The sequence below is a fragment of the Rana temporaria genome, chromosome 11 (genome assembly GCF_905171775.1).
Source record: "Rana temporaria chromosome 11, aRanTem1.1, whole genome shotgun sequence".
NCBI lineage: Eukaryota > Metazoa > Chordata > Amphibia > Anura > Ranidae > Rana > Rana temporaria.
The window spans coordinates 148679014-148699840 of NC_053499.1; the positions used below are offsets into that span (position 1 = coordinate 148679014).

A 20827-nucleotide genomic window follows, 5' to 3' on the forward strand; every position below is an offset into this window, starting at 1 on the left:
TTCAAATTTCGACGCGGGAACGACGGCCATACTTAACATTGTTACTCTGCACTTATGCCACCATATAGCAGGGGCAACTATACGCCGGGAAAAGCCTAACGTAAACGGCGTAACTTTACTGCGTCGGCCGGGCGTACGTTCGGGAATTCGCGTATCTACCTAATTTGCATACTCGACACGGAATTCGACGGAAGCGCCACCTAGCGGCCAGCGTAAAAATGCAGTTTAGATCCGACGGCGTAAGAGACTTACGCCTGTCGGATCTAACAGCTATCTATGCGTAACTGATTCTAAGAATCAGGCGCATAGATACGACGGCGCAACGCAGAGATACGCCGTCGTATCTCGGTTGTGAATCTGGACCTGTGTGTGCAGTTGCTGGTGTGAATGGGCCAATGAAGGGAATGCATTAATGAATGTAAAAACGCTCCATAAGGGGTACACAGGTGTGAGAGCTGAAAGGGTTAAGACGCACTGTAATGAGATCGCCGTTTTCCCTTCACCCGTTGGCAATCACACATTAATTATTGTCACCGCGCTGGGACTCCACGCCTGGATTTGGACGGCAGCCCAGTCTGTGATAGATGTTGATGTTCCTCTCCAGAAAAAAAAAAAAAAAGTGTCCCCCTTTGAATTCCCAGCACGCTCATTATGCCGCTGATTAATCGCCCTCCGCGGCGTTATCTGTCCGAAAATAAAGGGAAAGTTGGATTGGTGGTCCCTGATTACCATTAGGATCCTCATAACAGGATGTGGAGCCCCGCTGGGGTCATTCCACGCGGCACGGCGGTCCAGATAGACCGCATGTAACCCGCGGCCAGGAATACACGGCTGCGAGCTGCGATAACACAACTGGGGGTGGGGGGGATTATGTGTTCGCCATCTATGCCCGTGGCCACGGAGGCCAGATAGTTACCATGGCGATTAGTATTTGGGGAAAACTATCTGCATCCGCCAAAATGTAGAAGAGAAAAATTATTCTGGTTTGTAAAATTGGACATTCAGCCGCGGCGATAAACGATCGCTCGGAGAATCTGCATTGAGGGCTCATTTAGAGCTTGGCGTCCTGGAGAGCTTTGTTTATGCACATGCGTTTATTTTCACCGTAATGTGCGTTTATTTTCACGGTAATGTGCATTAGGTTAAGGCCAGCTGTTGAAATGCACAGGCTCGCCAAGCAACAAGAATGCCCAAGAAATCAGACATGCAAGGCCTTGCACCACAACGCACGGTAGCGCATTACCGCGTATTGTGATGTGCGGCCCTGGAGCCGTGTTGCCTTAGTACATTCAGATGCCATTAAAAATGAATCTCAATGTGTTCCGCATAAACTGAACTGGGTAACGATCAATGAGAGAGATTGTCATCAATCCTCACCAATACTCAATCCAAGTTTGATAAAACGCGTCGGCCATGGTGTAGTGCGCCTCGGAGATTCCCTCAGTGACACCCTACGTCTCCCCCAGGTGCCGTCTGGGGAGCACATCCAGCACGCCCCGTGACACAGCTGATCACGGTAAAGGTGTCATGGACATGCAATAAAGTCTGGCAGCTTACCTGTCTCATGTCCTCATTAGAGGCCTGACCCTCTTTCTGGCTGTCTTTTATCACCTTCCTCCCTGTCTGGCCCCACCCAGGCCATCCCAGGAAGTCTATATTAACTGTTGCACTACAGGTCTGCAGTGCTGTTCAACCTTTGTTTGTAGCTTGTTCCTGTCTGCAGTGTGTTACGTTTACTTTCCTGTGTACCGACCTTGGCTCATCTCTGACTTCTCCTGTTTGCCTGACCCTTGGCCTGTTCCTTGTTTACCCTTGTCTGCCTGTTGCCCCAACCTCGGGTTACCCATCACTATCGCTTCCCCCCTCTCCCTGCGGAGCGTGACCTTGGGGACCCCAGGGGTCACGACCTGGATCCAGCTGCGGCGAAGGCCATCCTCACCACTAGAGGCTCTGGTGAACACAAAGCTGGGTCTTAGACTCCGCGCCCTGGGGAATCTTGGGCTCACGCTTCCTCTCTGATCGCAGCAGACGGCCATAGGGTTCACTACCCTGTGGTGCATCCCTGACCCCAACGGGGTGCACTTGTCACCTGGCCACAGGTGACTTGACAAAAGGGCTGACCACAGCAGCCCTTTACCTTGTGATCAGCTGGTCTCATGTAAATAGACTTGTCAGTCCTTTCTTCCCACAATGTGTCTGTTTGAGGAAAGGGGAGCCGTTAACCAGCAAGACTGATGTTTACACTGATCATCAGTGCAGCCCTATCAGTGCTGCCTATCAGTGGTCATCAGTGCTGCCTATCAGTGCTGCCCATCAGTGCTTATTAATTCCACTTATCAGTGCCCATCTGTGCTGCCTATCAGTGCTGCCTATCAGTGCTCATCAATTCCACTTATCAGTGCCAATCTGTGCTGCCCATCAGTGCTTCCTATCAGTGCTCATCAATTCCACTTATCAGTGCCCATCTGTGCTGCCTATCAGTGCTGTCTATCAGTGTCCATTAATGCCACCTATCAGTGCCCATCAGTGCCACATATCAGTGCTCATGAGTGCCACATATCAGTGCCACATATCAGTGCTCATTAATGCCACCTATCAGTGCCCATAAGTGCTGCCTCTCAGTGCCACATATCAGTGCTCATCAATGCCCCTATCAGTGCCCATTGGTGCCAATTATCAGTGCTCATCAATGCCCCTTATCAGTGCCCATCAGTGCCACTTATCAGTGGTCAATAATGTCCCCTATCAGTGCCACTTATCAGTGCTCATCAATGCCCCTTATAAGTGCTCATCAGTGCCACTTATCAGTGGTCATCAATGCCCCTTATCAGTGCCACTTATCAGTGGTCATCAATGTCCCCTATCAGTGCCACTTATCAGTGCTCATCAATGCCCCCTATCAGTGTCCATCAGTGCCAGTTATTAGTGCTCATCAATGCCGCCTATCAGTATCCATCAGCAGGACTCTGAGCTGAGAGCATCTCTCTCATACAGCCCAGAGCCTGCACTGACAGTTCCCACTCCCTCCTTCCTCATACGGACAGGACAGGAAAGAGACGATCTGCTCCTTCTTCTCCCTCCCTTCTCCTCCTGTGGGCACTGGACGTCCTCCAAGAACCCCACCTCCCGCACGCCTCCTGGAGCACGCATCGGGCGCGTTCTGTGACCGCTGTGTCCTTTGGACACAGCTGATCACAGATCGTGGTAAATGCCACAGCGGCACTTCACCTGTGTCCAATCACAGCTGATCACATGTAAACAGACTTGCTGGTTATCGGCAGTCCTTTCCTCCCAAGCTGTGTCTGTGTTGAGGAAAAGAGAGCCAATAACTGGCAAGCCTTTCAGTATATTGTCAACCTGTTTTTTTTGGTGGCTCTCTCCCGAGGGGGTTACCTTGCGGGCGCGCTCCCGTGCCATACCATCGGTGTCCATAGCCGCCGATTGTATGACTCGGCCCCGCCCCCCGGCAGCCACGTCATTGGATTTGATTTACAGCAGAGGGAGCCAATGACTGCTATCAATTTATCCAATGAAGAGCCGATCAGACATGGAGAGAACGATGTGGGATCGCGCCCTCGGAAATTCGGGGCTCAGGTAGGTAAAATGGGGGCTCAGAGGGGGGGGGGCCGTGACTGCAAGGTGTTTTTTCACCTTAATGCATAGGATCCATTAAGGTGAAGAAACACAAAAGGTTTACAACCCCTTTAAGCTTATACCCGTGTGAGGGCCATGTTTGCCCACATGGGGATGTGCAGGTGTTCTGTGCATCCTCATGCAGGCAGTCCCATTCATATCCATGGGAACCATGTGGGGTCCCCCGAACACAAAGCGTGCAGCGATATCGAAGTCAGACAGGCCAAACTTTGTACTTTTTTTTTGTTCAACCATCGGGTTAAAAAAAAGGAGTACCGATTCTCCCATCCACATAGAATGTGAAATCACTCCTGCAGCGCTATTGTGTTCTGCTGGCGGAGGGAATACAATAACTCAGCCAGTCCCTGCTAAATTGGCTGAATTTCGATCCATCTACGACCGGCTTAACCACTTAAGGACCGCCTCCTGCACATTTACGCTGGCAGAATGACAATCCAGTCCGAAGCTCCGTGACCGCGGCCGCGGGACCCTTGGACCCGATCGCCGCTGGAGTCTCGCGGTCGGTCCCCGGAGCTGAAGAACGGGGAGAGCTGTGTGTAAACACAGCTTCCCCGTTCTTCACTGTGGCGCCGTCATCGATCGTGTGTTCCCTTATATAGGGAAACACGATCAATGATGTCACAGGTCCAGCCCCGCCCCCTACAGTTAGAAACACACATGAGGTCACACTTAACCCCTTCAGCGCCCCCTAGTGGTTAACTCCCAAACTGTAATTGTCATTTTCACAGTAATCAGTGCATTTTTATAGCATGTAACGAGCGATCGCGCCCGCCGGGCACGCGCACGGGAGTCGGGGGCGAGTGCGGCTAGTGAGGCTAGTGGCCTGCGAGTGTGGCTAGTGAGGCTAGTGGCCTGCGCGAGAGCCAACGTATAAGTAAACACAAGAAGTTGAATGCAAAAATATTTATTTTATTCCATAGATAAGACTGCAGCTTTTTAGTGATATTGAACATTAAAATCTTCCCCAGTTAGCCGTTAAAATATTTAAATACAAATAGAGGTCTCAGCTTGGCTACATGAACGGACAGACGGGAACGCCATGCGGCAGTGACAAGCGCCCTCTGTATAGTGAGGTTCATGTTCTAATATACAGAATCCCCCTACTATAAGAATAAACATCATACAAAAGATCAGACATGCCTAAAATATGGACACAGGGGAAAGAATCTGATACAACAGGAACAATGGTAATCTTATACTGGATGGCTGATCACATTACTGGATGAACTACGATGACTGGCAGCCTGGCCACAGAGTCATTGCTCCTTCCTGTCAAATCAAAGATAAAAAAGTTTATCAATAACAGAAATAAAAATATTGCAACATTTTAACCAAATTCATTCCAAGTTGAGCACGAAGCTGCCTCCTTCTTAAGCACAACTATTGGGTCTCAGGAGAAGGGGGAGGGATAAACTTGACTTTTTCAAGAAAAGTCAACATTTGAATACAAATGTAGTTACCTGTTACCCTGGATCTGCTTATCATTTGGACATGGAGGGCCAGATCCACAGTGAGAGTACGCCGGCGTATCTACTGATACGCCGGCGTACTTTAAAATTTCCCGCGTCGTATCTTTAGTTTGAATCCTCAAACCAAGATACGACGGCATCTGGGTTTGAGCCGACAGGCATACGCCTTCGGATCGTAGATGCAATACTTCGGCGTCCGCTGGGTGGAGTTTGCGTAGTTTTCCGCGTCGGGTATGCAAATTAGCTATTTCCGACGATCCACGAATGTACGAGCGGCCGTCGCATTCTCTTACGTCGTCTGTAGTCGGCTTTTTCCGGCGTATAGTTAAAGCTGCTTTTTTGCGGAGTATAGTTAGATTTGCCATGTTAAGTATGGCCGTCGTTCCCGCGTTTAATTTTTTTTTGCGTAAGTCGTCCGTGAATCGGGATGGACGTAATTCACGTCTATGTTAAAAAAAATGACGTCCTAGCGACATCATTTAGCGCAATGCACGGCGGGAAATTTCGGGACGGCGCACGCGCTTCATTTAAATGAAACATGCCCCCTAATCACCGATTTGAATTCCGCCGCCAGAGATAGACTATGCCGCCGTAATGTATTTTACGGCGCAAAATCTTTAAGGATTCGATTTAAAGCCAGGTAAGGTACGGCGGCTCAGCGTATCTCTGATACGCTGCGCGGGTGCAGATCTCTGTGGATCTGCCCCAGAGTTTTCATAGAAGTAATCTCTGATTTTGTATTTTCGTAAGGGGCCAGACGCATGGATAGAGGAGGTGGCGATGGATGGGGGGGACGTCGTCCCGTGCGCCCTTAATTGACGGGCCGCCCCGATACAGTAAGTATGCAAAAAGTGAATCGCTTCTCTGACTTCCTGTTCATCTTCTATTAATTATTTTTTCACTCTAATGCCGCGTACAGACTGTAGTAATATAAATGTGTATAGTGGAGTCCGATTAGATAATTGATATTTAGATATTAGTATGATGACTATAAAGATTTGTTGTTTCGCAGCAACACACCAGGCTCTCCAGAGAATGCATTTTAATTTAACTTCCAATAACGAACAAAGTCCAAAGTCCACAGACGATACAAAATCCAACAGAGCATATAATTCAAAGTCTCATCTTTTCCTAGACCTGTGCCATATTTCTACAGAGAATACAGTGCAGAATAATAAAAAAAAAAATCTGAATTACACATAGGGGGGGGATTTTTTTTCATTACCTGTGCCCCTTTCTGATGATCATGTGCTGGTCGGAGCGGAGGGAATATTTCTTCAGTTTCGGGTGCCCATTCAGCTCCGCTCGCATGTTCTTCTGCCTTGGCTCAAGTCCCAGCCAGTCACCTGCCTATCTCCTTGCCTTCCCTGGCGGAGGGATCTTCCGCCGCTCCCCATCCAGTAGTAGCCGGGGCCCGGAGAGTGAGACTTCAGAGGCTGTGAGGCGGGCGGCGGCAGCAACGGGCAGAGAGTCGCTGATTGCCGCCATAACTAGTAAAAAAAAATATATGTCTCCAGATTTCATTTAAAAAATCTGGTCACCTTAATTTAGGAAGCGTTTTTTAAAATGCCCCCATACTAAAGCTCATTGACGCCAGTCTGACGCCCATATGAACACCATACAAACGCTATAGAAGCGCTTGTTAAGCGTTAGAAATTTAGTCAAGTGTAAACAAGCCCTTACATCGGTCAAATCAACAGAATGCGGCCAACATTAATAATTACTCAGTGACCCGTACCTGAAATAAAACTCAACTACGCCCCACCCTTTGTGCGCAGGAGCCATCGTGAAATCGGCGATACATTCGTGTGTGAATCCGACTGGCGGCTTTCCGTTATAGACAAAGGGGCTGGTCTTCTGATCGAGCTTGGCGCACACATTGTATGTTTTACCTCCTGCAAGAATGGATGAAGGTAAATTACAACAAAAAAAGAAAAATGCAGGTGTCATGTTCTTGTTATGAGGTGACAACTGTCTCCCAATTGTGCTCCTGTGTTGTCACCCTAACACATTCCCCCTGATGAAGACTACAAGCTGAAGACTAAAACTAAATTAAAATTTGTTGCCAAAATTAACACTGATTGAAGGAAGCGATAGGAGATCAGCAGCACCAGATGGGGGGGAAAAAAGTATGAAAAAAGAAGGTGAAAGAATATTTTATGAAAAAATTATGATACACTTTAGCCAATTTAAGCCTGGTACACACGATCGGATTTTCCATAGGACTTTTGTCTGATTGGCGTTGGCCATGAACTTGTCTTGCATACAAACAGCAAAGAATTGTCGGTCGGCAAACTACGTGTTTTTTCAGCTCTTTAGCGCCACCCTTTGGGCAACTTCTGTTAATGTTGTGTTATGGCGAGCATTGCTTCTGAGCATGCGTGTTTGTACTTTGGAGTTTTGTCCGATGGACTTCTGTACACCTCCGATCGAAGCCCCCACAACAGTCCTCGTACACCACTCGGGCGGCCGACATCTTTCCCCGGGGTTACTTCCGGGTATCGCGGCTCCGGCGCGGTGATTGGCCGGAGCCGCGATGATGTCACTCCTGCACATGCGAGCCGGAGCCGCCAGTCACGGCCCAATCTTCTTTAGAAATGCACAATCGACGTCTGTAAAGAGTGCCTGCGCCGTTGTCTACGGCGCATGCGCCGTAGACATCGGCACCTGTCATTATTGGAAATATCTCCAAAACCGTGGAGGTTTAGGATATATATCTATCACCTATATGTAAGCCATAATCTAATCTTACTTGTAGGTAAAAGTGGTTGTAAAGGGCTTACAACCACTTTAAAGCATGCTATCCAAAATTTGTTGGCGGAAAATTAGACAAGAATTGTCCGATGGAGCTTACAAACGGCCAGATTTTCTGACAACAGCCTGTCATCACACAATTCCCGTAGGAAAATCCGATCGTGTGTACGGGCCTAAAATGTAATCTATTTAAAACTGAAGTTGAGTTGACCTGCTTAGATTTTTTCCTTCCTTGGTTCCCCTTCCCCTCTTATCAAAAATTTTAAACAAAACCTTTCCATTTTCAGTACATTTTACATTTTTTGTCACTAGTGTTGCCCTTTTTCAATTATGGATTGTATGGACTTTTAATCTACATTTATGGACCCTGAATTCTTGCTCTTAGCGCAAAAAGTATTTTTTTTTTAAAGGGCAACACCACTGAAAGTAAGACCTACCCCGAAAATAAGACCTAGAGTAATTTTCCAGGAAGGCTGCAAAATAAGCCGTAGTTTAAAATGCTTGTAAAATCCTATAATCCACTCTATTACAGGAGTATATAATGTACAATGTGTGTGTTTCTGTAATATAATTGCGGGGAAGAGAGCTCCGGCCGGTCACAGAAGTGCAGAACGGCGCTCTAACGAAGGTATTTGGCACAATTATATTACAGAAACACACACATTGTACATTATATAATACTGTAATAGTGGATTATAGGATTTCACAAGCATTTTAACTCAGTTCACACTGGGGATTCCTGTCAGGCAGGGGGGGAGAGGGGGAGAGAAGACGGCACATTACATAGTAAGACCTACCCCGAAAATATGCCCTACTGTGTCTTTTGTTGCCAAAATTAATATAAGACCCGGGCTTATTTTCGGGGAAACACAATAGTGACACTAGTGGCAGCTCCCTATAGAGCGAAGCTGTTCTCTGTAACAGACAAAAAAGGAGAACAACAGGGGGCCCCAGACTGAGTGCACTCAGGGGCCCCCTGTTCCCCCTTTTGTACAATGGGGCAAGACTCAAGGGAAGACCTGAGATCAGATTTGATGTTTTGTTCTACTTTAATACTCAAAATTCAAATTGTAATTTAACCTGAAAAGATTGTTCTTATAATGCAATGAGTAGAATAGGAAGTATATGGGATCTCCGGTCCATAGAGGGTGTATATTCACTGGTATAGCTCCCCCCTGAGGTTTTGGGTCTCCTAGCATGTACTTCTTATTTCTGTCCAATAAAGCCCGGCTTGGTTTCCAGGATCTCCAATCAGATGGATCCAACCCATCTAGAGGTCCGGTGTATACCATCTGTGACCTGTAGGGGTGTGCTCGCTCTTACCTGCTGTGAAGTTGAACACGTAATGATCTTTGATGTCCTCATCCTCCGCATACTGTGAGAGGAGAACATTGGAGCTTTGGATTCCCTCCTTCCTACCATCCAGGAGAAACATGTAACCTAGAGTAAAACTGGAACATAACGGAGATAATTAGTAATAAGAAGAGATGATAATTGTGTTCTGGCTGCTTGGCTGATCAATCCCATTCCAAACTAGTTCAGATTTCCCCATAAAGAAAGGCCAGCATGGCTCTTCACCATAATCTGCAATGAGTTCCTACACCAGAGCCTATATCTATGCCGACGGTGTGCCCTACATGTACAACCGCAACCGCCAACAAGTGTGTACCGGCACACCCGCAGGGGGGGATCATTAGTGCCGTATCCTTAGCTTAGTGTGACCAATTTATGATGTATGATGATGTATGATGCCGCATAAGGTTATTCTCTAATATTATCTATCTCTATAAATCCAGCCATCGCTCTATCCCATATGTTTACTTATTGGGAGGACCGAATACATTTCAGCATTGCCCAATAAACAGAATATTTATTACCGGTAGGATTGGAGGTGTGTGGAAACGGACAGGTCATAGAAAATGATCAGGTGTGTCGGTAGTTATAATTATAGAACATTACATACTACACATAGGATATAGAACATTGTTCTCATATAACCGCATCTTGGCATTAGGACATATTAAATAATACATCTATATTATTTTATTTTTATTTTATGTTCTGTAGTTTCCCAGCCCTGATGAAGAGGGAGCAATGAGCCACCAAATCACATCAATCTTTTCTTGCGATCGCCTGGGGAGCAAAATTTTGCTGGATTTACTGAACTTCTACTATAGTGAAATAAAATAAATCATTGTGGGCCCCTCCCTCCACACTTCCTAGTTAAATATTAGGGTAAGAGATAATATCAAGAGGAAAGGAGGTAAGTTCAATATTATTTATCACCCCTCCTCCTCTCTTTACCCCTCTTCCCTCTCTCGGCTTCTTTTTTTTTTTACCCTCTTCTCTCTCCCTCCTCTTTTCTCACCCCCTTCTTTTCTTTCCCTCTTTTCCCTCCCCTCACCTTTCTACCTCCTCTTCCCCCCTTTTTCGCCCTCCCCCTTTTTTATTCTCTATCCCCTTCCCCTCTCTTTACCTTTTTCCCCCATCTTCCCTTTCTCGCCCCTCTCCACTCTCTCCCCTTCCTATCCCCCTCTCTCTTTCCCCCCCTTTTTCCCCCTTCTCTCTCTCCTTCCCTCTCTCTCCCTCCCCCCTTTTTCTCCCCCCTCATCTCTCTCTCTCTCTCTCTCCCCTCCCTTTTTCTCTCACCCCCTTCTTTTCTTTCCCTCTTTTCCCTCCCCTCACTTTTCCCTCCCCTTTCTACCTCCTCTTCCGCCACTTTTCCCCCTCCCCTTTTTTTTCTTGCCCCCCCTCTTTTTTATTCTCTCTCCCCTTCACCTCTCTTTACCTCTTTCCCCCTCTTCCCTTTCTCGCCCCTCTCCACTCTCTCCCCTTCCTATCCCCCTCTCTCTTTCCCCCCACCCCCCAACCCCTTTTTCTCCCCCCTCTTTTCCCCCTTCTCTCTCTCCCTCCCTCTCTCTCCCTCCCCCTTTTTCTCCCCCCTCTCTTCCCCCTTCATCTCTCTCTCTCTCTCCCCCCTTTTTCTCTCACCCCCTTCTTTTCTTTCCCTCTTTTCCCTCCCCTCACTTTTCCCTCCCCTTTCTACCTCCTTTTCCCCCACTTTTCCCCCTCCCCCATTTTATTCTGGCCCCCCTCTTTTTTATCCTCTCCCCCACTACCCTCTCTTTACCTCTTTCCCCCTCTTCCCTTTCTCACCCCTCTCCACTCTCTCCCCTTCCTATCCCCCTCTCTCTTTCCCCCCACACTCTCCCCCCCTTTTTTCTCCCCCTTCTCTCTCTCTCTTTCCCTCTCTCTCACCCCCTTTTCTCCCCCCTCTCTTTCCTCCCCTCTCTCTCTCTCTCCCCCCCTTTTCTCTCTCCTCCTTTTTTTTCTCCACTCTCTTTTCTCTCCCCTTTTATCTCTCCCCCTCTTTTCTTTCTCCCTTCTCTCTCTCTCCCCTCCCCCTTTTTTCTCTCCCCTTCTTTTTCTTTCCTCTTCTCTCTCCCTCTTTCTCCGTCACACCCTTCTTTTCTTTCCTCCTTTTCTTTTTCCCCTCACTTTTCTCTCCCCTTTCTCCCCCCTCTTCCCTCCCCCTTTTTTTTCTTGCCCCTCCCCTCTTTACCTCTTTACCCCTCTTCCCTTTCTCCCCCCCTCTCCACTCTCGCCTCTTCCTAACCCCCCTCTCTCTCTCCCCCCACATCCCATCTCACTTTCCCACCCCCTCCTTTTTTCTCCCTCTCTCTCTCTCTTCCCCCTCCTTTTATCTCCCCATTCTCCCTCCCCCTTCTTTCTCTCTCCATCCTTCCCTCTCAGCCCCTTCTTTTCTTTCCCTCTTTTTTCTTTTTCACCTCTCTTTTCTCTCCCCCTTCCCCCTTTTTCTATCCTCCCTCTCTCACCCATATTTTTTTTCCCTGTATCTTTGAATATCTCAATAACATTAATACTTGTACAGTGGACAGTATGCTGGTTCAGAGTTCACATATTTGTAATCTCATCCCTCTAATTCTTCCAATAGATTGGAATTGGAACATGAACTCTTCCTATAGTTGTAGAAAATACACCCGGGGTGATATATAGGACCACACAGGGGGGAATTAAATCCTAATTGAGATAATTAACTTCACTGACGTCAAAGAATTAGAAGAAAGAATCCGATCCGAGCCGACAACTGGAATTCCTGACTGTCGGCTGATTTCTACTTACTGTCTTGTAGTCTGAGGAATGCTGACCACGTTCAGATGTACCAATTCCCCCGTCTATGGGGACAAAGATCAGAGAGAACCAAGTCATCATTACACAACATAAATATGTAACATTCCTGTACATTGTATCAGAGACAGCTGAGGGAATGGAACTGGTGTCATCTGTCACTTTATCAACCCATGTCTATAAGTGTGTGTCATCTGTCACTTTACCCTTCCATGGTCCTCGGTCTGTATTATTTTCATTTTACCCATCCATGTCTGTCTGCCTACGTCATCCATTATTCTACCTATCCATGTCCCCCAGTCTGTGTCATCTGTCACTTTATCCATGTGTGCCAGTCTGTGTCATCTGTCACTTTATCCATGTGTGTCAGTCTGTGTCATCTGTCACTTTATCCATGTGTGTCAGTCTGTGTCATTCTGATTATTCAGAATGTGTCATCTGTCACTTTGCCCATTCATGTCTCTAGGTTTGTGTCATCTGTCACTCTTTTCATTCATGTCTCTAGGCTTGTGTCATCTGTCACTCTGCCCATTGATGTCTCTAGGTTTATATCATTTGTGACTCTGCCCATTAATGTCTCTAGGTTTATATCATTTGTCACTCTGCCCATTAATGTCTCTAGGTTTATATCATTTGTCACTCTGCCCATTAATGTCTCTAGGTTTATATCATTTGTCACTCTGCCCATTCATGTCTCTAGGTTTATATCATTTGTCACTCTGCCCATTGATGTCTGTAGGTTTATATCATTTGTCACTCTGCCCATTCATGTCTCTAGGTTTATATCATTTGTCACTCTGCCCATTCATGTCTCTAGGTTTATACCATTTGTCACTCTGCCCATTCATGTCTCTAGGTTTATATCATTTGTCACTCTGCCCATTAATGTCTCTAGGTTTATATCATTTGTCACTCTGCCCATTAATGTCTCTAGGTTTGTGTCATCTGTCACTCTGTCTATTCATGTCTCTAGGTTTTTGTCATCTGTCACTCTGTCCATTCGTGTCTCTAGGTTTGTGTCATCTGTCACTCTTTTCATTCATGTCTCTAGGTTTGTGACATCTGTCACTCTTTTCATTCATGTCTCTAGGTTTGTGTCCTCTGTCACTCTTTTCATTCATGTCTCTAGGTTTGTGTCATCTGTCACTCTGCCCATTAATGTCTCTAGGTTTATATAATTTGTCACTCTGCCCATTAATGTCTCTAGGTTTATATCATTTGTCACTCTGCCCATTCATGTCTCTAGGTTTATATCATTTGTCACTCTGCCCATTCATGTCTCTAGGTTTATATCATTTGTCACTCTGCCCATTCATGTCTCTAGGTTTATATCATTTGTCACTCTGCCCATTGATGTCTCTAGGTTTATATCATTTGTCACTCTGCCCATTCATGTCTCTAGGTTTATATCATTTGTCACTCTGCCCATTCATGTCTCTAGGTTTGTGTCATCTGTCACTCTGTCCATTCGTGTCTCTAGGTTTGTGTCATCTGTCACTCTGCCCATTCATGTCTCTAGGTTTGTGTGATCTATCAATCTGTCCATTCGTGTCTCTAGGTTTGTGTGATCTATCAATCTGTCCATTCGTGTCTCTAGGTTTGTGTCATCTGTCCATTCATGTCTCTAGGTTTGTGTCATCTGTCACTCTGTCCATTCATGTCTCTAGGTTTGTGACATCTGTCACTGTAACGGTCACCACCGTTTACGACCTTCCATCACATCCAAGACAGCTTATCGACACTCCAACCGACAGGACCCGTTCCCATTTCATTTGCCCAGAATCAAGACGAGACACAGCTCTGTGCTTGTTCCAAATGTAATGATACTTTAATGGTTTCTTCTCAGCTTTTTATACAGTACAAAGCATTAAAGCAACAATGAGATCTCCACCCCCCTAATCACACACTAAGGCTAATTACTAAACATTCCTTAATTAACAGCATAACAACAAAACACCTTCACCCACTGAGTTCCCTAGGCAGACGTTTCGTCTCCGCATACAGCTTGACACCTATTCACACCTCTGAGCATCAACAGGCTGTAGACAGTGTTATCACACATAAACAGTATTTAGCATGCATAATTAGAGTTCTGGGAGCAGACCTGGGTTAACACCTTTACACAAGGACAATGGAATGTCTTCCAGGAGCCCTGACTCAATTAGCATGTCACTAGTCAGGGCTAAGCATAGAATGAGTCACTATTGACTGGTTGGGCCAACATCTTGCAGTATCTCAAAATCCTGCAATACGAACTATCAGTGATGTCCTATCTCATGTAATACATGAATTATGATTCACTTGCCACCCCATGCCCAAAAGGCACAGGGTGGACTCAGACCCAAGAGTTATCAGTGACGCTGACACAGGAGTATCCCCCATCCTCACAAAGTCTCTGGGTGTCCCGGGTCATTCCGTTACAGTCACTCTGTCCATTCATGTCTCTAGGTTTATATCATTTGTCACTCTGCCCATTCATGTCTCTAGGTTTGTGTGATCTATCAATCTGTCCATTTGTGTCTCTAGGTTTGTGTCATCTGTCACTCTGCCCATTCATGTCTATAGGTTTGTGTCATCTGTCACTCTGCCCATTCATGTCTATAGGTTTGTGTCATCTGTCACTTTATCCACCCATGGTTCTCAATTTGTGTCAAATGTCATTCTTTCCATCCATGTCCATAGATTTGTGTCATTTGTCACTTCATCCATGTCTCTCTTCCTGGGTCAGTCTCACGCATACTATTTCACATACCTCAAACACCATCAAAAACATGATATATCGGTGGAATTCTGCCCAGTTTCTCAGACCTATAAAATGAAGAACATAATGTTACCAATGCTAGGAAATATCTCATCTATTCTGGCACTTTTACTGCATGGTCTCCTAGTACAATATTAAGGATAATTCCACTCCAAATGAAAATTGGATTTTTTTTTTGGGGGGGGGGGGGGGGTCCTCAATGGCCATACCAACCCAACAAAACTTTGTCTATTATCCAAAATCTTGTCCATATTATAGTGTCACCCTCTATATATCATCTCTATAATATGCAATAAAGCAATTACTAGACAGACCATCTGTGAAAGCGATCGTTTATGATGTTATGGGGGGGAGGGGGTTACGATATTGTGGGAGGGGCAGAGACACAAACTACTGCAGGGAAATCTCACCATTGTGGGAGGGGCAGAGACACAAACTACTGCAGGGAAATGTCACCATTGTGGGAGGGGCAGAGACACAAACTACTGCAGGGAAATCTCACCATTGTGGGAGGGGCAGAGAGACAAATTACTGCAGGAAATCTCACCATTGTGGGAGGGGCAGAGACACAAACTACTGCAGGAAATCTCACCATTGTGGGAGGGGCAGAGAGACAAATTACTGCAGGAAATCTCACCATTGTGGGAGGGGCAGGGACACAAACTACTGCAGGAAATCTCACCATTGTGGGAGGGGCAGAGACACAAACTACTGCAGGAAATCTCACCATTGTGGGAGGGGCAGAGAGACAAATTACTGCAGGAAATCTCACCATTGTGGGAGGGGCAGAGACACAAACTAGACATGTGCAATTTGTTTCAGTCCGAATAAAAATTTGGACTAGCTTTTGGTTATTTGTTATTGAAATGTGTTTAATTTCGTTTTGTTTATTCCTTTTCTAACAAATTCAAAATTTTCCAAACAATTCAAATTCAGGTCATTCGAAAAATGGTCAACCCTTTGGGGCTAAACAGACCCCTGATGCCTGACTTTAGGGACAGAGAAAGGGACTGAGGACAGAGATTCCCCAGTCCCTTTCTCTGCAGCCAAGCAGCTGGGGGAATCTGCCCAGCACAGGGTCATTAGGGTATGCCCAGGCACCCCTGGCACACCCTGTGCGCACGCCTATGAAAGGGATACAGTATAGTTACAATACAAAAAAAAAACACAAGAGGGCCATGTATATAAGAGCTTACAATCTAATAGAATAGAAAGGTGAAGCATTTTGCAGGCAGAGCTTTCTCACCATATGAACGATTGCGAAGTCCTTCCATTTTAAGTGTCTTCCTCTCCTGGCCTTCAATCGCCACATTTATATCATAGTCGCCCCACTGCTCAAAGCGGAAATGTTCATTACTAGATCTGGAAGAGAATTTATTTATCTTTTATTTTACTTTTTTATTTGTCTTCAGTGGACTGGATAAAGATTACAATATTTGTCTTTTTTTTTTTGTATCAGTGTCTATGTCCCTGTTAGGGAAACTTATCTTGACTTCCTGTCCCATGACACCAGTGGAACCTTGAATTTCGAGCATAATCCGTTCCAGGAGAATGCTTGTAATCCAAAGCACTCGCATATCAAAGCGAGTTTCCCCATAGAACACAATGGAAATGAAGATAATTTGTTCCACATTGACTTCCATTGTATGCAGTACCACATTTGGCCAGAGGTGGGGGGGCGCCGGAGAGACTCTGAAATACTCAGAGACCGATCAGAGCCGCTGGGATGGACTCGGAAACCCTCGGAGAGGTTCAGAAAACTCTAGGGAACAGAGTGTCACCAGCGCCCCACCTCTGGCCAAATGTGGTACTGCACACTGCAGAGGTCTGAATTCTGCTTGTTTTGTGAGACAGACAACACTCGCAAACTGAGTCAGGATTTTTTTTAAAGTAATAGCTCGTATTGCGAAATGCTCGTTAACCGCGTTGCTTACAATCCGAGGTATTACTGTAACTAAAATGTATTGCTCCTTTCTGTGTTTACTCATTCCAAGAACACTTAGAGCCGGTTCACACGGGGGCGACCCGGGATCCGACTTCAAGACGCCCCAAGTCGTGCGGTCGAGAAAATGAATGGAAGTGAATGAGAGCCGTCTTAATGTACACTACTCGCTCCGACTTCAGAAAAGGTTCCTGTACTACTTGAATCCGACTTTTTGGCGACCTGTACCCATTGATTTCAGTGGAAGTCGCCTCCAAGTCGGATCCCTGTTCACAGTGAGGCAACTTTACAGGAAGTCGCCCCAGTGTGAACCTGTTCTAAGGCAAGCTCCTCCCTCCCACAGGCGAAATCCACGCCAAATTTTAAATAAAAAAACGACATGGGTTCCCCCTCTAGGAGCATAAGATATGGCAACAAGCGCCATTTTATTTTCTAGATTCTCTGCTAAAAAAATATATATATAATGTTTGGGGGTTCTATGAAAATTTTGAGGAAAAAAAAAACATATTTTAACTTGTAAGCAACAAATGTCAGAAATAGGCTTAGTCATGAAAGGGATAGAGAAGAGAAGAGTGGTGGGTGTTCTGTAGTCCTAACACACACCTTGTTCTAGAATGACAGACTCTATCCTCCAATGAGTGTTGTCACTCTAGGACAGGAAGGGTGTTACTGGCAGGATCACCGGGTAAAATTAAAAGGAATAGAGGCCCAGATTGTCAAAGGAGATACGACGGCGTATCTCTGAGTCTGGGTGGTCGTATCTATGCGCCTGATTCTTAGAATCTGTTACGCATAGATTTCTATTTGATCCGACCGGCGTAAGTCTGTTACGACGTTGGATCTTAACTGCATATTTACGCTGGCCGCTAGGGGCGTGTACGCTGATTTACGCCTAAAAATATGTAAATCAGCTAGATACGTGAATTCACGAACGTACGCCCGGCCGACGCAGTACAGATACGCCGTTTACGTTAGGCTTTTCCCGGCATAAAGTTACCCCTGCTATATGAGGCGTACATGCGGCGTACCAATGTTAAGTATGGACGTTGTTCCCGCGTCAAATTTTTAATTTTTTTTACGTCGTTTGCGTAAGTCGTCCGTGAATGGGGCTGGACGTTCACGTCGAAACCAATACGTCCTTGCAGCATACTTTGGAGCAATGCACACTGGGATATTCCACGGACAGAGCATGCGCCGTTCGTGAAAAAACGTCAATCACGTCAGGTCACAAGTTATTTACATAAAACATGCCCCCCTGTTCCACATTTGAATTAGGCGGGCTTACGCCGGCCTATTTACGCTACGCCGCCGCAACTTACGGAGAAAGTGCTTTGAGAATACAGCACTTGCCCGTCTAAGTTGCGGAGGCATAGCGTAAATAGGATACGCTACGCCGGAACAAAGATACGCCGATCTACGAGAATCTGGCCCAAAACCTACAAAAAAACTGCACGGTGCTGCTGTACACAGGCCACTCTTTGGGTGATTATATGAGTGGGCTTACCTCAATATCGCCGGCAAACGATTTATGTCCTCCAGGGCCATGCTGTGTGTGATAGCACCGGGGTGCATCCCCGATCCAAAGTCAAAAAGCTTGGATTTGGGAGTCCAGCTGCAAAGAAGAAAGATGACATTTTGTAAAGGATTCGATCTTCTGTATTGAAAGCTGAACTCCCGGCACAAAAACATTCATTTAAATATATTTCTGAACCACTTAAAGTGGATGTAAACCCCCAAAAAAATGTTTTCACAATGTAGAGTATAAGATTTCCTATCATCTGTGCCCAGTCTTGCCACACAGAGTTAATTCAGCTCTGAGCAATCCTCTTTTATTGTTCTGTGAAAATTAACAGACTTCCAGATAAAACCCTGTCTAAATACAAAGTCCATTCCTCTCTCCTTGCTTTGAGTGACAGGTTATTTACATATCTAGCTTGGACATGTTTATCATATGTTATGTTTATCATAATATGAGGTGATCCACAGGTCATTGTATATTACCAGGATGTGTTATGTGGGGGAGGTGTGGATTTCTCACTTTTTATACTGTGGATCACCTGATATTAGGGTTGTCCCGATACCACTTTTTTAGGACCGAGTACAAGTACCGATACTTTTTTTCAAGTAGTCGCCGATACCGAATACCGATACTTTTTTTAAATGTGTCCCCATATGCAGCCATGTCCCCCCCATATGCAGCCATGTCCCCCACATATGCAGCCATGTCCCTCTAGCCATGTCCCTCACATATGCAGCCATGTCCCTCTAGCCATGTCCCTCACATATGCAGCCATGTCCCTCTAGCCATGTCCCTCACATATGCAGCCATGTCCCTCTAGCCATGTCCCTCACATATGCAGCAATGTCCCTCTAGCCATGTCCCTCACATATGCAGCAATGTCCCTCTAGCCATGTCCCTCGATGCGGCGGCGCGATGCGGCGGCAGCGGCGGGGGGGGAAGGGGGGGAAGTATTCTATTTAGGTATCGGGGGTATTTGCGCGAGTACGAGTACTCCTGCAAATACTCGGTATCGGTCCCGATACCGATACTGGTATCGGTATCTGGACAACCCTACCTGATATAATGATTAACATAACATATGATAAACATGTCCAAGCTAGATATGTAAATAACCTGTCACTCAAAGCAAGGAGAGAGGAAAGGACTTTCTATTTAGACAGGGTTTTATCTGGAAGTCTGTTCATTTTCACTGAACAATAAAAGCGGATTGCTCAGAGCTGGATTAACTATGTGTGGCAAGACTGGGCACAGATGATAGGAAATCCTAAACTCTACATCATAGGTGGCAAACACAAGGCCCGCGGGCCGAATTGGGCCCTCCAGGCCATTTCATGTGGCCCTCGCACCTCTCCTGCAGCTGCAGCAGAGCTCCATCACTCCTCTGGTCCTCATCCAGACCCTTACTTTCTGCTTCCTAGCAATGCATCCAGCTTCTTCCCAGCAGCAGCATAAGGAAAGGGGGGTGCGCTGTGATGTAAGGGAGAGTGGGGGACTCAACCTCTGATGGTGGGGTGGCTCTTGACATCTAATGTAAGGGGAGGGGATGTGCTTGACATCTAATCTTACAGATACAACCGGCCCTTTTGAGGGCAATCATAATGCTGATGCGGCCCACTATGAAATTCAGTTTGACACCCCTGCTCTACATTGTGACATCAAAAAAAAAAAATTGGGTTTACATCCACTTTAAGGACCAGAAGATTTTCCCCCCTAAGGACCGGGCCATTTTTTTGCTATACGGCACAACGTCGCTTTAACTGCGGAATGGCTAAATGGTGTTGTATATGATTTTTTTTTAATGAAAAATATGAAAAATAAAGTTTTATCTTACAGAAGTGAGAATTTCACATGAATGGTCTGCGTCTCGTCTTTGCTGTCACGGTATTGGAATGGCCCCTTTCTGTAAGAGACATCACCAGGTGATTAATGAAGAAAAAAAAGCAATCATAGTCTGATAATAATGTAAGGATTGGTGTCAGTGGGAGGAATGGTGCCCCATCATTGGTGTCAGTGGGAGGAATAGTGACCCATCATTGGTATCAATGGGAGGAATGGTGCCCCATCATTGGTATCAACGGGAGGAATGGTGCCCCATCATTGGTATCAACGGGAGGAATGGTGCCCCATCATTGGTATCAACGGGAGGAATGGTGCCCCATCATTGGTATCAATGGGAGGAATGGTGCCCCAAGTGCTAGATAAAATCAAGCAATGGGCCACATCTGGCTCACGGGCCACAGTTTGGAGACCACTGGTTAGGAGCGTCAGATACAGCCAACACATTTCTGGGGACAGAGTTTCCCCTTCTTCAGGGCTGGAACAACAGACATTAATAAACTCAAATGGAATACACTAGGAAAGCCTGGAATGAGGCTAATGATTGCAAACACAATAAAAGTGCTCCAGGCCAAAGTGTTTTGGAGCATCATCATTGTGTTTGCAATCACCCCAGTGGTCACTTCTCAGGCTGCCTGTACCTACCCATGCACCTGGCTCTACACCTGCACCTTGCTGCAGATATACAATTATGTGATTGAACTGCAGGGGACTCTGGTTTAAGGGGGACTCTGATGGGG

General features: G+C 46.1%; 1 protein-coding gene across 2 annotated transcripts in view; it reads right to left on the minus strand.

Moving 5' to 3' along the window:
* Positions 1 to 4542: 4542 nt before the first annotated feature.
* LOC120917848 overlaps positions 4543 to 20827 on the minus strand; it is a 28448-nt gene continuing 12163 nt past the window's right edge. For both annotated transcript variants that reach the window (XM_040329415.1, XM_040329414.1), the window contains 8 exons: positions 20083 to 20151; positions 18234 to 18341; positions 16034 to 16149; positions 14779 to 14834; positions 12021 to 12073; positions 9201 to 9328; positions 6862 to 7018; positions 4543 to 4923 (listed from right to left, as the gene is read on the minus strand). In XM_040329415.1, coding sequence (XP_040185349.1) covers positions 4911 to 4923; positions 6862 to 7018; positions 9201 to 9328; positions 12021 to 12073; positions 14779 to 14834; positions 16034 to 16149; positions 18234 to 18341; positions 20083 to 20151 — 700 coding nt within the window. In that variant the 3' untranslated portion in view covers positions 4543 to 4910. The remainder of the gene's footprint in view (positions 4924 to 6861; positions 7019 to 9200; positions 9329 to 12020; positions 12074 to 14778; positions 14835 to 16033; positions 16150 to 18233; positions 18342 to 20082; positions 20152 to 20827) is intronic.